Source organism: Lonchura striata, chromosome 1, assembly GCF_050655825.1.
Source record: "Lonchura striata isolate lonStrDom1 chromosome 1, ASM5065582v1, whole genome shotgun sequence".
Classification (NCBI taxonomy): Eukaryota; Metazoa; Chordata; class Aves; order Passeriformes; family Estrildidae; genus Lonchura; species Lonchura striata.
Window position 1 is genome coordinate 93170746 of NC_140703.1, and position 17596 is coordinate 93188341.

At 42.6% G+C, this 17596-nt stretch overlaps 1 protein-coding gene across 1 annotated transcript; it reads right to left on the reverse strand.

Annotated features, from left to right (window-relative positions):
* Window positions 1-908: 908 nt before the first annotated feature.
* Window positions 909-11112, reverse strand: PROZ (protein Z, vitamin K dependent plasma glycoprotein). Its single transcript, XM_021545551.3, has 8 exons — window positions 10829-11112; window positions 9137-9300; window positions 7726-7750; window positions 4853-4966; window positions 3453-3584; window positions 2157-2242; window positions 1955-2078; window positions 909-1433 (listed from the first exon to the last, which is right to left on the reverse strand). The coding sequence occupies exons 1-8, from the start codon at window positions 10893-10895 to the stop codon at window positions 922-924; spliced, it is 1224 nt and encodes a 407-aa protein (XP_021401226.2). The 5' UTR covers window positions 10896-11112; the 3' UTR covers window positions 909-921.
* Between the last annotated feature and the right edge of the window lie 6484 nt (window positions 11113-17596).

Consider the following 17596-nt stretch of genomic DNA (forward strand, 5'->3'; position numbering starts at 1 on the left):
CTTCAAACTGTCTCTAAAAAATAGAGAGGTGTTTGACACCAAAAGCTTTACTGTGTCAGTAATACTTATGGGCTTGAGTATAAGTGGTAGGTGCCCACAGATGGCTGTGGGATTTTTTAAAATCTGGTCATATTTTGTTTAATTTTTGTTAGGGTGAACAATAACTCATGTAGCTAAATTATCCATACTCTGTTTTATTTTGCTTCTGGGGGGAATGCTACCACTGGAGCCATTATTTTAAGTGTTACTACCCTGGGTATGGGTTTGTTTGTTTGTAGGTGGTAAAATATTACTTTGTCCAGGCTGATGAGATTTTAGTTTTGGGGTTTTAAAATTGTTTTTAAAACAAACAAGACATTTATTTTTTGTTGTCTTTGACAGTTGGGTTTTATTTTACCCTCTAACTGGCATAATTCGTAAGTGAAAGCGTAGATTCCATGTGTGAGGGGGGAAGCATTTTTTAGTGTGATGAATATGTCAAGTGCTACCTCAACATAGACATTTAAAAGCTTGACATTCCCCATGTATTTTAAGTTTTACTTGTATGGATCCTGAAATAATATAAATTTGCTGAATCAAACCTCAGGGTACTAGCAACATTTGAAATCACAGAAAAATATTCACAGAAAAATATTCAAAATATTTTGAGGTTTAGGATGAACAGTTCTAGGAAATTTGAAATTAAATCAGTTTTTAGTTCAATAACTAGGTTTACTGTATCATTACTCACAGTACTGTGTGTCAGCAGAAGGAAAGATGAACAAGCTTTCCTGTATAAACTAGAGTTATACACATGTCATTCTTGCAACTTCCAATGCTGCAAATAGTAGTAGGGTCAAATGGGGGTACTGGCTGCATCCATATGTTTCCTTGCAGCGATTGGTAGGGGCTTGGTGCTTGAGAGTTGGTTGTGTTTGTGTCTTACTTTATTTTTTGTTTAACCCATACCCTATACCTTGCAGTGTTGGTGAAAAGCAGTGTTTCCCAATCAGTGTCTTCCAGTGGCCAGGATCCCAGGATACCAGTCAGAAACCACGTGCCCTTGTACTCAGTAACCAAAAAGCTCCCTCCAGCCAGGCGTTTGTCTACGGCCTCCTGGAGGTGCCCACAAAACTGCCTGTTTGTGAGGCTGATGTTGAGTATTTGTTTGCAGTCCTCAGCAGGAAGGTATGAAACCTGCAGCTCTTCACCTTGAAGTTCATCACCTTCCATTCTCCAGCCACTGACTGTACCAGCCAGTTTTGGAATTAAAACGTGTTCTGCAAAGTCTCTCTCAGGGGTGCACACAGGAAGGTGGGAGTTGTCACACTCAACATGCTCTTGAAGTTGTAGTAACGCAATGTTGTTCTCACCAGTGTCTTCATCGTACCGGATGTGTATGTGCTTCTCACTAATTTGCATTATCTTCCCAGTTCCACTTGTTCCATTAGGTCCTGTGGAGCAATGACATTTGACTGCTCTTAGGAATAGTTTATTTGAGACCTGAAAGCTGCATGCGAGCTGTCTGGTCATGCTGAGAAACACGTACAGCAGAGGAGCTAAAAGTGCTCTTCCTCAAAACCTCTGCAGCAAAGGAAAATGAGGAATAATACACTGGCAGCTTTTTAATGATGGTAGGAGCACAAATAATTTCAGCAGTAAGGATGAATATCCAGCATTGATGTGAATTTTGGCATGAAACAAGTCACCACTAAATCCACCATGTTTAGCTGATCTCTGGGTGCTGAGTTCTGAACCATGCTCAAGAGGCACTTTCTGCTTGCCTTGTAAAGGGAAACATGGGGTAGCTGTAGTTATAGCTCAGATACTTCATGGAGGTGCTTAAATTAAATAACATATTTGTTTCCTTAAACAATATTTTTATGCAGCAATAAGTTTAGTAACCTTTCTTAAAATTTAGCTTGTCAATACTGAAGTGTGCTGCAGCAAGAAAAAAATGTTTTGGATCACCTACCAGCACCAAGGCTGATTTGAAAATGGCTGTGCAGAAGGACACACTCTGCCGTGGTCAACACGAAGTTACTTTTTAGCAGCACTCCTCCACAGAAGCCTTTCCCTTCTGAGTTTAGCAGCAGCACCTAAGAAAATGCAAAAAACAATAGATAGCACTATCCATGTCAGGGAAAGTGATGGGTTTCATGAATTGCTAGGAATACCTGCCAAGGAAATCGCTCATCACTTTTCTTCCTGGTTTCACTTATAAGGTTATCACTCTCTTGAAGTCTGCCACATGCACATGCATCTAACAAATGAATTTAAAAAAATCAAAACTTCATATTGTATAATTTCAAGATAGCAATATCATTTCAAGATAACTAATACCTGCAAATGCCTACTGTTCTGCCTAGACTTTGGGGTTCTGCTTTTGCACAAAGGAAAAGCAGAATGGCAATTTCTCAGCTGGTGAAAACTGGAATAATTTGTTTGGCAATTTTAGTCATAACAGCTTAGCAATGGGCTGAACATGGTCACCCTGTTAGGCTTGTAGTGACCAGGTTTCACTGTGCTTCATTTCACTAATGAAGTGAGGTTTCCTCTCCAGCCAACCATTAGCACATCTTGCTTTTTCATCTTTGTATCCTGTATTCAAATTGTGTCAAATACCTGAGAGCTATGGCCCAGTCTGGACAAGGTAAATCCTGGATTTTCCTTACAGCTGTCACTCTACAGATATGCATGCCTTTCTCATCTGGTTTAAACAACACAGATGCTTTTCGACTGGATCACCCAGTTATCTGCATTTGTCACATTTCCACTTGGTTTGGTTTGGGTCACACACACTGGATTCGGTTCAGGGGAAGCTAAACCTCAGGACACCTTCCAGGTGCACACATTACATGCTCTCACAGCTGGCTGGTGCTTAGTCCACAGGACTGAACTAGGCCAGTTTGATATAAAGCCCCCCTGAAGTGTACACTGAGTGTGCACATCAGTCTTTCACTGCCAAAAACGTGGCTCTACAGATGAACTCCGATTTCACAGCCCCACTTGTGCTAATACAGACACAGGTCTAAATATACTTCCGTGGTTTTAGTAGACCTACTTTGTAAGGGGATGGTATTTAATGAGATACCTAATATGAGACCGAAGAACTAAAAAGGGCTACTGTTTCAAGCTAATTAATATGGCAGCAAATGTTTCCCTTCATGTATTAGACGATTGGTCAACTGATGGGAATCAACTGAATCTCATTCCCAAGCAAGCAGGCATTCAGCAAAATTACCCTTTCCTAAACAGGAGTGGAAAACCTGGTCCAGTGAGTGATATGTAGGGTGGTGCAAGTCCTCTCAGCTGATTCATACTTAAACATTCTGATCAAATAGCCCTTCTTTTACCATTACTTTGGCATCTTGGGTGGTGGTCCCTAGATTCCTTTTTCTAGCCACAAATATTGCTTTAGGCTCGAAGCAGACTTGAGCAGGTGCCCCCTTTATGTCCATGCTCACACCTACCTAATGCAATGCACCGTCTTTTATCCTTCCCAAGCTTGTAGCCATCAGCACAGGAACAGCGGTAGGAATCACTTCCTGGATAGCAGAAGTGGTCACATCCTACCTTTGCTTGGTGGTGACATTCATTTTTAGCTAAAAAAAATAAGCAGAGAAAAAATGTGGAGTATTCTTTCACTGTTTGAGACCTCTAGGTTTTATTTTTTATTCACTTTGTGTGGATGTGGGTTGGGACTCTGACTTGGTAGTATTTACCACTGGGAATTTTTCCCCTTGTTAAACAGAAATTGGAGAGAGCTGAATGTCTGCAGCATTCACAGACTCATTGTGCTCCCCCCTGCCTCTTGCTGCACCAGACACAGCACCTTTGAGTTCTGGGAAAGGGTGACATGGGTTTTTAAACAAAACACCAAGTATCTGCAGCAAGGAGAACTGTTGCACGTCATGGAGACAAGTATTGCTCGAGGAAGAAGGCAGCTAAGGTTTCTGGTTTTGAGAAAAACCCATAGCTCTCATTTTGCACACTTATTTAAACAATCAGCTCTCAAAGATAAGAAAAAAAGAAAGGGATTATGAACTTTGAAACATGCTCAACTTTCCACAGCTAAGCAAACACTTAAATCTTTAGCACAAAGCAAGTGTTATTTGATCTAGCTCATAGGTAGCAAAGAATCTTGTAGAACATGATGCCTAAATCTCACACAAAGATGATCTAATTCCCAACTCTTGTCCAAGCTCTGTCACCTTCTGTGCTCCTCCAGAAGCCGGTCACAGTCACACCCCTTATACAGAGAATGACCCTGTCTTCTGCAGCCAGGGCGTCTCCCACCCCAGGGGACTCTGAGCCAGCAGAAATACTGATGTCAGGGCTGGAAAGAACAACCTGGCAGATATAAAAATGTAGTATCTGGCCCAGGGTTTTCCTGTGCCAGAACGCATCTGTTTTACTTTATGCTTTTGCCTTCCACTGGAAACAGTCTGTTTTCTGGAGTCCTTCTGTCCTGAGGGACTGTCTCATGTGGCCCCAGAGGCACCAGGGTGCCTGGGACGCCACCCTGGCACTGCAGCCTCAGTCCTTCAGGCCACATCTGGGAGCACAGCAGGACAAGCAGCCAGGCAGCGCAGGTGGCAGTGGCAGGGCTAGCTTTGGGGTGTAACCATGAGGTGCTTTGGTTTCAGCTCTTTTGCTGCATTCCTGGAGAAGGGAGGCTCAGGGCACAGGGACAGCCTGCAGAGCTTTAGGATGTTTTGTAGGCAGGCAGCACACATCACCCTGCTCTGCCAGAGCTGTGCGTGTTACCCAAAACCACGGTAAGTGGCAACATGGGAGAGCTGCGTATGGTTTCATGGGGACACCCAGTGACAAGATGAGATGGGGCTTCTCAGAAGGAGGCAATGCTTACCAAAAGCACAGTTCTCTCCCTCGTAGCCCTCAGCACAGGTGCAGGTGTAGCCACGGATGCTGTCCTCACACACACCATTGTGCTGGCAGGGGTTTGAGGAGCACCTCCTGCCTCCTGGAGAAATGGAGAGGGAGGAGTCACCACCAGCACTGATCCCAAATTACACAGTCCCCATCCTGGCACATGAGCTGTTCAGAGAAGGGTTGTGAGAGCAGTTTGGAAGGAAATGGGCTAAGTGTCACTGAACTGCTCCTCAGGTGTAATTTTAGCTCAAATCTGCTTCCAGAGGCACTCTTGCAGCCCCTGTCAGAGAGGCTGGGAGACGCCCAGAGGCAGAGCCTCCTTCAGGATGGATGCTCTGATTCAGGGAAAAGAACTGAGTTACAGTTCTTGCTTTTTTTAGAAATGTAATATAAGACTGCTGTTTTAGGTCTCCCATATTAGATTGATATGTACTGGGTAGAAAAAGCTGGCATCAAAATTATAGAGCAAGTGTACAGCAAGCAACATCAAAATAGGAGGAAATATAACTTTTATATATCTGCACAATTATCATGCAGCAGCTCAGACACTAGCAAGCTGAACTGAACATTGAAACAAGAGGGTGTCCTCACTGAGCATGAAGCACCAGGCAGAGCTGCCAGTTTCCCTTCAGGCTACTCACAGGAATGACTCCTAAGCAGTATGAAAACATGATCCAAGTAACAACTACTTATTATAGACATAGGCAATCAGTAAGCAAGCCAGGAATGCCTAACCTGGGACATGTTGTCCAACCTTTCTAAAAATGAACACCTTGTCAGAGAGGTTAATTCAGTCAGTAAGCTGCCCCACCAGATTTCGGGGGTGGAAAAGTGAAAACTCTGCCAGCTATGGGAATAAAACAACAATCATCATCTGCTTGGACTATGGACACACATATCTTTGAGTGTTAGATGTACTAAAATACTGGCTGAAAGAGCTACCAGCTTCTGTAGTCAGATGCCACCAGCATATCCAAGCACAATGTAGGCCTCCAGGGAGGGTTTTTGGGTGAACTGGGGGAATCACCTGCACAGCTGAGCAGGCACAATTGAGGACCTGGAGCTAGGGAGGGGTTGCCCCTGCAGCCTGAAGCAATTAGATGGATTCAAGCCTCTGAAATCCATGTTAGGAAGAAAAGAAACCCAGCACCTAGCTTTATTAAAGGAGGAAAGAGAAGATTCAAGGAAATATAGAGAAATCAGCCTGATTTCTGTTATTGGCAAGCTATGATTAAACTATAAGCACACAACAATATAAAAAGGTGGGAAGTAAAAATCAACATATACTTTTTAAGATCAAATAATTCAAACCATTTAAATCTGATCATACTATAAGATAAGGGACCTAGGGGGAATCAGTGAACATCATACAATAGAAATGTCTCCAATGACATTGTCATTCAGTGAGCAGACTTCTATAAGGCATGCACAAAACTTTTGGAAAGTGATGTTTAAAGAGAGATTGGCAATGGCTAAGTTTATACTGTTGATAAAAGAAGGCTGGGAACAAGTGTGATCTCAGGCAAGGTGCCCTGACAGCAGACATTCAGCAAGATGCCACTACATCAATTTTGACTTGAAGGGACAAAGGTGGAGCAGTATAGAACAGAGCTGGTGGGTGACCCAGCAGTTAGGTGGGTGCTCAGCCTTTCCTTTTTATTCACAATGCAGATTTATACACTGCACACTGGACTTTCAGGGGAAAGCAACACGGATATCAGAGGTCTAGAAGATGAGATTATTGGAAGACAGGAGGAGCGAGGAGGAAAGAAGCCACTTTTCAAAGGCAACATTCTCCAAAATGCTAGAGAAGACGTCACAGAGAAGGAAACACACACTGCTGTTCTTTAGGAAGAAGACAGAACACATGGCAAGAAAGCCACCTCTGAGGCTGAAGTCAGTAATGTGTCCTGATTGTGGCTAAGCTTGTTTGGAGGGACCATTCTGAACTGGTTGCCCTTCTCCCATCCTAGGCTAGAGAGGAAGCCTGCATGACATGCTTAGTACAAATATTCAATGACTCAAATTAGAAATTAATCCCACCCTCAGAAAAGTAATAAAATGCCAGATATTTAGCAACATTCTTCATAACTTTTATAGCACTGATGGGATTCTTCTATGCAATGGCTCCCAGGACTCAGTAATTTAGTGGCTTGTGCAGAAAATTATTACTGACTGCTGATTTTGCCACTTCTGTATCCATTCTTTAAACATAAGATTAGAAATTAATAATAACTAAGTTAAAAACAAGAGAAAAACTTGGGTTGAAGCATTCAAAAAAGGGGAGGGAATAGGGACTAGTCACCATAAGCTGGTGCCACAGGCTTCTTCAGGTGGCATCTTGTTCAGGGCCTGACATCAAGCCCTCAGCTTCTACAGATTTGTTTCTCATCTTGGCACCTGTCAGGGAATGATGCAATCCCACTGTGCATATTTTGTAGACAGCTCAGTAGCTTTTAATATCGATTTCTCTTTCTCAGATTTAAGTGCTAATTCTGTATTTGGGAGATTTTGCTGGTAAAACTGTGCTGCTGCATTGTATCAGCAAAACATACTTTCTCATTGCCTAGGCTGTTTCAGATTCAGGAAAAGAAGCAGCCCATTTACTGTAATATCCTTTACTTACCTTCTACTTTAATTGTTTTTGAAGCTTTAAATGGTTTTTCCTGTATATTACTTTTTAAAAATCATTTCACATGTAGAATTTTCCTTCTGCTTTACTACAGACATGACAAATAGAGACTGATTGTTTCTCATAGTATAAACTCTTAGAAAATCAGTATTAGTCTGAATCAAAATGTTCATAATGTGATAGGACTATGAAGGAGAGAAATCAAGAGGCCAGCTTACCATAGTAGATATTCCAAAACAAATTCTGGGTGAAAAAAAGGAAAGGAAATTAGAAAATTAGGAAATTATTTAATTCCCATGTAATGTAATATGTCATAAATTCTTTGCTAAACCAAAAAACATGTTATGAGAGAATATATACAGTGGTTTAATATTTACAAAGCTGAACAACTATAATGTGCTGCTAGCAAATATACACATGAGAAGGGAGGGGCTTTGTCTACTGCTTACTTTATTGTTTCTTTAGAAGCTGTTCAGGAAGATGAACACTTCTTAGGCCACAGAGGAACAGCTAGATCCTTTAACAATGCAGCTCCCTGAAAAAACTGGCTGGTTATTGTCTCTCTGGTGTGCAGCAGCCTGGGAAGTGACCCCATCCTGTCCCATCCCACTTGGCCCCCAGCAGGTGCTGCTGGAGGCAGGGTGGTCAGCACAGAGCAGAGCTGTGGGGCACCACTGCTGGTCACCACCAGCCTGTGCCCTGCATCTCCCTGGGTACTGCAGCTGACCCTGGGGCTTTTTTCCCCAAAGTGACACCTCTGCCCACCCCTCCCTTCCCCAAAGCGCCACAGCTGCCCATGGGCAGCCCTACAGCTGTTTCCTCTGCTTTCCCTGCAAACAAAACTCTATCCAGATTCCTATTAAAGGGCACAGCAGACATCTCTATGTCTGGAGAGCCCCTGGTGCAAAGGAATTTGCAGATACTCACCAAGTGAGCCTCTCTCTATAGATCCCACTACTTGCTGGTGCATTGATTCCCTCTGTCCCAGTCATAAAATCACAGAATGGTTTGGGTTGGAAGGGGCCTTAAAAATCATCTAACTCCAATCTCCTGCTGTGGGCAGGCACATCTTCCCCTAGACTAGGTTGTTAAAGGTCCATCCAACATGGCCTTGAAAACTTCCAGGGACAGAAGGAAGCTTCTCTGGACAACAGTTCCAGTGCCTCACATAACTCTAACTCCTCTCATTTATTTCCCATGCTGCATGCATTTGCATTAGAGGATTTGAGTTGGGCCCTGATGAAGCCAATTTACTGTCTGGAGAGAATGGAATTCCTTTGTGCTGCCTTCCAGGTGCTCTTCTGCTGACCAGCACCCCTTTGCCCCTCCTAGTCCCTAAGGGATGCTGAAACTGTATTTCTGTGTGGTCAGGATGGGACAACAGCCACGTGATTTACTAATACAAAGAGCATGACACATCATTTTCAGGAGAAGACTTGAACAACATCAGAACTGACCTCCTTGTTTCCATTTTGACCATGGAAAACACCTGCTTGCTACCAGCAGAGGTGGAAAATGCAAAAATTTCACGTGGAGAGAAACCCAAACAAATGAAGCAGTCTTGTGTTTCACAAATAAAAGATCATGGAAGCAGTTTTTATTGTGCATGCAGGGAAACAAAATACTTACGAGCATTTCATCATCTTCAAATACTTCTCTTGCTTCTTCATGTGTACATCTCTCTTCTAGGCATTCTCTTTCCAAGCTACCTTCAAGGACTTCCTCCAGAAGTAGGGAACTGGCACGTCTCTGTCTCTTGATAACACTGTTTGCATCATGAGCTGATATAAATACTGGAACATTGTATGACAAAACACTAATATAAGTACTTAGATTAATTTCCTTATATATTTTTACCTTCTTTTTTTGAGATAAATAATTTTGGTTGATTTGGGGTTTCAGCCACATAAAACTTACATACTTAAAGAGCTCTAATGTTTAGACTAAATTCAGCTGAGGAGTTGAGACCTTTTACTTCTGGGGAATGCCTGACTTGCGCCCAAGCAGGGGGAATTTGAAACCCTTCCTGGCACATTGTTTTACTGCATGAGATATACAGAACACAGTGCCGGGCCACAGCCAGGGAAAGGGGGAAAACATTATTATAAAAGACAAAGGCTATTTAGTGAGACTGCACAGGGGTTTCAGATGCATTGGTAGAAGTGGATATTAGTGGTATTAAGCTATGATGGTGGATCCAAACTGATGCTCTTCAGTTTTAGTTCATGGCAATTTTATTTTATTGAGGATCAAAGCCATGACATTGCTGAGTTCTCAATCAATTCTCTGTTAAGGAGAGTAAATAAAAACCACCCCTCATCAATGCTCATAGTTAAAAGGGCTATATCCCATGCCACTGTTTATGTGGAAAACACTGTAACCTTTCAGAGAGGTGTGCAAATGATACCTCCATCAAAAACTGCCGGGCAGCTGGTGCCACCCTGGAGCTTCATCTTCCACATGAAGCAATGTGTGATCGTGTGTGTCAGCATGTGTTTGTCAGTTCTTCTGTGCTTGGAAAGTAAATGTGTTGGGCAGGGAATATTCAGGGTTTTTTTCTCTTTTATACAGTGTTTGGGGACCCAACACTGCTGGTTGATGTAATCAATAATCATAGAACTGGAAAAAGTGAGAGCAATAGCAAAATAATTCCAGAACTGTGTACAGATATTTAGTTATCTTTTTGAAAGACACCCCATAAGCAACTGACTTGCACATGATACTAAAAAAAGAAAAGCTTAATGACTGTTCTGCATTTTAAATGTTATCTGACCCCCAGCACATATTTCTGCCGTGCAGTGGTTCTGCTACATCCAGCACAGCTGGCAGTGAACTTCTGCCACAGGGTGTTTTGACTTTCTTAAGAGAACACCATATTTTTCTTCCTTGCCTGGCTCTTCTTTATTTTTTGACAAACCATGGAGAATAATACAGAAACACAGACTTCCTCAAGCTATAACAAGCATGCATATTGGCCTCTTCCATAGTAGTCTCTCATTTTTATTTCAGCAGGAACTAGAAATATAAAACAAAATTCGCTTTAATATCTGAGATACTCTAAAAATTGTACGGAAAGACAAAATATTACCCTGGCATAAATGATGGTACTTCAAAACTACATTGCCCCATTAGCCTACAGCAGTTTTCACTTAGCTGCATGAAATAAACAGCAGAATTTAAAGAAAATAAGGAATGGACTGTTTTCATTTATTTCACTCTGTGCAACAAGGTAAACATTATACAAGGTATAAAATTACTGGTGTTTTTAGAAAAGCAGCAGCACAAATCAGAATTAAAGGTGCAACAAAACAAAAGCCATACCTGCCTGCTCTGTCTGAGGGAAAAGGGCAGAGAGAAGGAAGAATATTATCCAAGAGCACCTTGCCATTGTCACCCTCTGAGCCTGACAGTGCCGGTGCCTGCCTGCATTCCTGCAGCTCTTGTGGGAAATGGCTACAGGAGAGATGTTGAAGTTTAAAGTCCAGCTGCTTATGGGCAAGTCTTGGCTGCAATGTCAACACATAGGGAAAAAAACCACAGAAAACAAACCCAAACTAAACCAAAGAAATCAACGCCCAGCTCAGCAGTGCAGCTGTCCCCTTCTCTCCATGCCCTGGCCGACTGTGGGGCCTTTGCCAGTGCCCCTGGGAGCTGCTCCGAGATTTGGACATTCCTCCCATGCCCCAGCGCTCACCTACCGTAACACGGCGTGGCTGGAGAAGCACAGCACGGACATTTCTTTGTACCCTGTCAGAGCACAGGCTGGACAATGACCTCAGGGACCAATTACACGATGTGGCCCTTTAGGACATTGTACTCACAAAACATTTACCAAGGCTTAGCTACAATGGGCAAATTCCCACCACCTTCTGGGGCAACCAAGCCCACAAACATGATTTTCTCCCCTAAGGGTGTATCTGAATGGATATGGCATTTTTCTTTTTCACTCTAAGTTTTATAATGCCCAGCCATGAAGGAGAGCATGGAAAACTTTTCCTGATGTCAGGATCCCAGTCACACAGAGATGCAGAGCAGATGGAGTCTGTGAAAGGAGGTGTAAGGTTTGGAGAGGACAGAAACAATCCCTGGGCTGCTGAGATATGCACCCTGTGGACAGCATGTCCCTGCTTCCCAGCCCTGGACAAGAGGAAGGACAAACCCATTGGCATGCAATGGCAGTGCTGCTGCAGAGCTCCAAGCATAGACTGGCTCCTGAGAAGAGCAGGAAACCATTTCTACACTCAGAGCAATGACCAGGGAGAGGAAGAGTGGTTTTGTACTTAATCTGAGTTACAAACTAAGACCATTCTGTGTTTTCATATAATAAATCTCCAGCCATTATTTGCGTATGGAGTTGTTTTAATAAAGTATGATTGACCTGAACATCCATGGGTAAATCCACAAATAAAACTGCATTTCCCATCAATTGCACCTTTGAAAACAAGCTTCAGTGAGTATTGAGGCCAGTGAGGGAAACAAACCACATCCCTCACCAAGCCCCTACCAGTCCAGGGCTGATGTTACAGCTCACATCACAGGCCTCAATACCTGCAGCAAATAATCAACCTGAACTTTAAAACTCCATTGTGGGAGGGTTTTCCTGTAGTTTCTGCAGGCCTGTTGTTCCAGAAGTTCACTTGGAGTTAAAACTTTTCTAATACCAAGTTTAATTTTATTCACAGCCAGTTCATGACCTTACGTATTTGTTTTGCTCTCTTTGATATTTCTGCAGAACTAATTAAGAGAGCCTCCCATCCTCTGGTTAACTGTGTGTCCAGCTTTCCTCAGTAAATGAGCTCTCCATGCTCTCCTCAGTCCCCTGAGGCCACCAAGCCCCACTGTACCTCACCCAGCCAGAGCTTTCTTGGCTAGGAAAGGGAGAGTTTTTGCCAGTGGTCACATTTGGTGGATGCTGGGGGCTCAGACAGCACCTCCGGTGTCCAGGAGTCACTGTGGAGGCTCACCTCTCCCCCTTGCCTTGCTTTGCAGGGGTTGTGTTGCTTTTCCACCTTCCTCTGGCTGTCCCTCCCTACGGGAGCACCTGACAGTGAGGCTGCTGCTGTAGCCCCCCAGTGGCCTGGGACCACTTGCCTGTACCTTCTCGTGATAATGAATATTATCCTGTGCATGCACAGCACAGCCAGCCTGGCTCCCTTTGGCATGAAAAATATGTCACCACTTGATGTCAGCACAGGACTTTGCAGAACCCAACACAAAAATATGGATCTGCAGGTTTTGTTTTTTTTTTTTAAGAAACTGTTTACATGTCACAAACCTAAACCTATATCAACTAAGGAACTCTTGTAGGTATAAGTTTGTCATTCAAATTGGTTTAATATTAATAACCCAGAGCTTTAGAAGCTGTATTCTCACAAGATCTTAGTTTACATGGCCCTTTTTCCTTTTACTGTGGGATCTTTTTTACAAAAGATATCCCTTGACTGAGCAGCTGTGTCCTTGAGAATGGGACTCGGTGTACTCAGTATGCATGGCACTGACTTTGCTTTTTCTGTATTGACATCAATGCGACAGGTTTATATTTTAACTTTCATATTACTATGGAAAACTTCATGAAAAGAAGGGTTTAAAAGGGCAGTCCTTTCCTCATGTGTTTCTTTATAAAGAGTTACTGGGATTTCTTTTCCCCTTCCTTTAATTACCACAGTGAGCATATGACAATGTGTTTCATTATGGAGTCCTGCACCCTATTTCCTGCAGCCTTGTTTAGGTGTTGCCTTCCTCTTGAAGGGTTACTCATTCCAGGATGAAGCCTGCAGGCAGTGTCAGACACCAAGTCAGCAGCTCCTCAGGATGGAGCAGCTGAGGGAGTTAGTCCTGCTTTAGCAACTGGTTCACATGGAAGCTGTTCCTTGCCTAGTTCAGCAGCCCAGGGGAAGTGGGTTTGGAGACCTGCTGCCCAGGCAGTGATGGGGCAGAAGTGATGGGGCAGTCAGTGATGGGGACATGTCAATGCCACCCATCTCCAGCTATGGGCTGGCCATCAGCCCTGCTGCAGCACGATGTACCAAGGGCAGCTGTCCTGAGTAACCCATCACATGCTTTTTTGGAAATGCATACCTCAGCTAGTGAGCTGCTTAGTGCAGTTAAAATGGGTACTGATTTCATCTAAACACCTGGATTGAGATCAGCCAAGTCTGTTCACCACCTGCAGAAAAAAAAAAGTTTTTCTTGCCAAATCCAAAGCGCATCAGCATTTCTAAATGAGGAGGAACTTGCGGCTGTTTCAAAAGAACATCAGCACTCTTTGTGGTTTGGTTACAGATTGAAGGAAACCTTGGAGGAGCAAACAGGGGAAGGGAGCTCTGATTTTCTCCTTTGGGTGCTGCATCCATAAGAAGACTATCAGCCTTCTCTCAAGGATATGCAAGCGTCCAGATGGCCTGGCAGTGAAACAAAAGCCACCTTGGAACACCTCTTACATTTGCTCCATCCCCAGAAGTATTCAAGGCCAGGCTGGATGGGGCTTTCAGGAACCTGGTCTAATGGAAGGTGTCCCTTCCCATGGCAGGCAGTGTTGTACGAGGTGATCTTTGAAGGCCTCCTCTAACCAAAGTCCTTCTATGATTCTATGATCTCTGTAGATGCAAGCTCTGTGCATATATTGTTAAAAATAGCAATTGTTAATATTTTATTTATTAAAATATTATTTCTTTATTTCCACCTTCATGTTTCTTTACCTTTTCCCTCAACTTATATATTAAAATTCTTTTCCCTACAAAAATTCCAGCCAAAAAAACTGGCTATGGAAGAACCAGAAGATGGCAGAGCACATGCACAGACAGCATCATAGCACTTCAGCTCCTAGTTACAGTTTCAATGATGGATAAGGGGGGTTGACAAGATGGTTAATTTTGCTTTCAAATGAGGAATATCCTCTCATCCCATGTAAAAAATGAAGCAAAATCACTTTGGAATCTGTGCCATTTGGATGAAGATTTTTTTTCTCCTCCAGCTTTGTCTGGTAACATCTCCCCATTGCCCTAGTATGGAGCTCAAGATAAAAATGAAGGATGGCTCTCAGAGAAACCTAAGCAGCAGATTTTTTTCAGGCAAACTCCTGGAACACTGATGCAGTCTGAAGTGGACAATGAAGAGACAAGAAAGCACGTGGAATTTACCTGGATTTGAGACTTTTTAATGCAGTTTCCTGTTCCTCTGTTTTTCTGCCTGACTCTCTCCACTGAGGACATGGGGCAGCAGCTCTGCAGCTGTGTCCAGATGCTATAATTTAAATTGTTCCTTTGACCAACCAGTCACTTCTTCTGCAACAGACTCGGCAGGAGGGAAGTGCTAACATGACCTCGGCAGCACCAGTGCAAAGACTGCACCCAACATCTTCCACCCACAGCCCAGACATATGTAACTGGGTGGTGGAACTGGCTTTTGCCACCAAGCTGACTTCCAAGACATAGGAGACATGGATTCTGTGGACTTGTGCAACTGTCACACTGCTGGACTACTTTTGGAGATTGACTTCTGCATTTATGACAGGAAAAAACTCTATTCATATTCAAATAGGATGGCAAAAAAAGTTTATTCAAGTTTCAAAGTTCATCTTCAGGATGACTGAAGTTAAAATGAAGTTTTCTCTCTTACCCAACACACAGCCCCAGGCTTCCCTGCATGCTGTTTTAAAGATCTCTTTAATTTGTGTTTATGTCTTTATTCCTCACTGCTGGCTATGGAGCTCTGGAGAAAGAGTTTGGTACTCTGTCCTGTCTGTGCAGACCCAAAAGCATGAGGCAGAGCACTGATGATGTGTGCCTGGCTATGTGTCTAGAGTGAGGATTGCAGTTCTCTGTGCAATTAAGCAGCTGTGGTAAGTGTCCCTGCAGACAGAATTTGTTCTTATCTGGTACTGAATGTCTGAGGAGGTTGATGATGGTGTTTCATGACTGGCACTACAAACTGGGAGGTGAGGAAGGAGTTCAGATGACTGATTCCTCTGAATGCATGTTGAGTTAAAGACAACAATCAAAGCCCATCAGAGATGTCTGTGCCCTCTGTAACTGATTATGATTAAACCAGGAGTGCTGCAGAACTGGGACAAGGGGTCATGGAGGGGCTGAGTGGGAGGAGAGATGGATGGCAATGAGAGAATGGGTCAGCAAGTGCCAGCCCTGTTATGGCCTCCCTGTAGCCCCTGGGACACATCCGAGCATGGCCCACTGTTCCATGTATCAGGCTCTCTCTATAGTTTAGGGCTGAACTTTAATCAGAGGTTTCAAAGGAGGTCCTATGGGAATTCAAACAGGGGTATATCCTTTGGAGCAGTGACGTCAGGGAGTGACGTATGCAGCCATCAGGAGTTGAGCTTCTATCCATGGCTTGAACACCATTACCTACAATGCACTGTCACTCCTGAATCAAATTTATTTAGCAGCCTGAAGCTTACAATGTGTCAGAGAAAAGTGGCAGGGAAATAATACAAATGGGACAGACTCCAGAGTGGGTTTTTGAGTTTTTATAGGAAACCAGACAGTGATCATTGCAGAACAACACTGACTACTCTATTCCTTTCAAACTGATCAACAAATTCTATTATAAAAATCATCCCCAAATAGTGACTTTCACACTTGAAAACTGGAAATGGGTATGGTACGGAATGAGAAAAATATTGCATATTTTATGCCACAATCCAATTTATAACATCTTTCTTCTCTCTTCCAAAATACAAACTGACACACCTTTTGAAGTACAACACAAAGTACTTTTTTGTAGGGGCTCAAATATCTCAATACCTGCTTCGCAATTTTTTACATACCACTGAACTGGATGCAAAACAAATAATTTTTTCTCTGGATTGAAATAAGGCAGACAGAGGATATCAGGTTCAGATGATAAGAGAGTTAGGCTTTTATTAGTCTTGAAATATTAGTTATCCTTGCATATTTAATTTTTTTTTCAGATTTGAATGATTTAAATAATACTTCATATAAATAATAATATATAACAATATTGTAATTTCTAGGGTGTGCAATGCATTCACTTTATGATAGCCAAAACCCTTATATCAATAATGCTGGTGAAGAAAGTATCTCAGAAAGAAAGCAAGAAGCTATCAGAACAGCAGTGATTTTGGTGACAGCAAGCAAGCCTTTCCAATTCAAGGAACTTCATCTAACAACTCATTTCACTCAGCGACCTGCACAGTTAATTAGACTCTTCTGGATCCATGAGTGGTTTTTGCATTTTCTAGGGTTTTTTTTCTCTATACATGTTCTCAAAGCCACTGACAATTCCAATTAATTAATCAGAATATGTTGCAGTTGACATGGTCACAATACAAAACAACACTCAATTTTCAGAAGGCTTCAAACCCAAGTTTTATTATAGAATGCATGCTTTTAATACATTCTTACAAGACTCATAAGTTTACGCTTTACTCATTGGTCAGGAAGGACAAACAAAATGCATATTGAGCAGAGAGTTGCAGGTGTCTCTTATCCTTCTTTCTTTCTTATGTCAATGGCCTTGTTAGAAAATTCTTTCAGGGGTAAACGTGGATCCTCTTACCAAACTTCTCTCTGGGTCACAGAAGTCACTGTAAAACCTCTTCCACGAGAATATATCTAGCAAAATCTTCTGGAAGGCATGGTAGGACAACAACCCCAGAAAATGTGATAGGTTTCTCCAATTTGAGAAAGACTGCTGTTGCTGAAAGTTTCTGTATCCAATTCAGCATGGCCATATATTTTTCCACTCTGTGCATTGGGTCTTACCTTTCCTTGTCTACCATCCCTGTGTCAGATAATGAAAGCAGTTGCTAATAAGACAATACCAACAAGTCTAAGGCATCTCAATAATAGAAGACACCAAAGTTCCTTGTACTCTGTATAAGCAATGTGCTGTACAAATAAAATTGACTAGTCCTGTATCCTGAAGCTACGGCAAATCATACCCATTTTGGAGACGTTTTAGAGAGCTGACAAAATGCCAAGCAAGTAGAAAATCAGAACATTTCAATCAGAATAATGCTTTCAATGGAAACTTTGATAAAACTTTTTGGGTTTCATTACAGTATTGCTATGGCACTCATGATAGACAAGACTCAACACAGAAGAATTT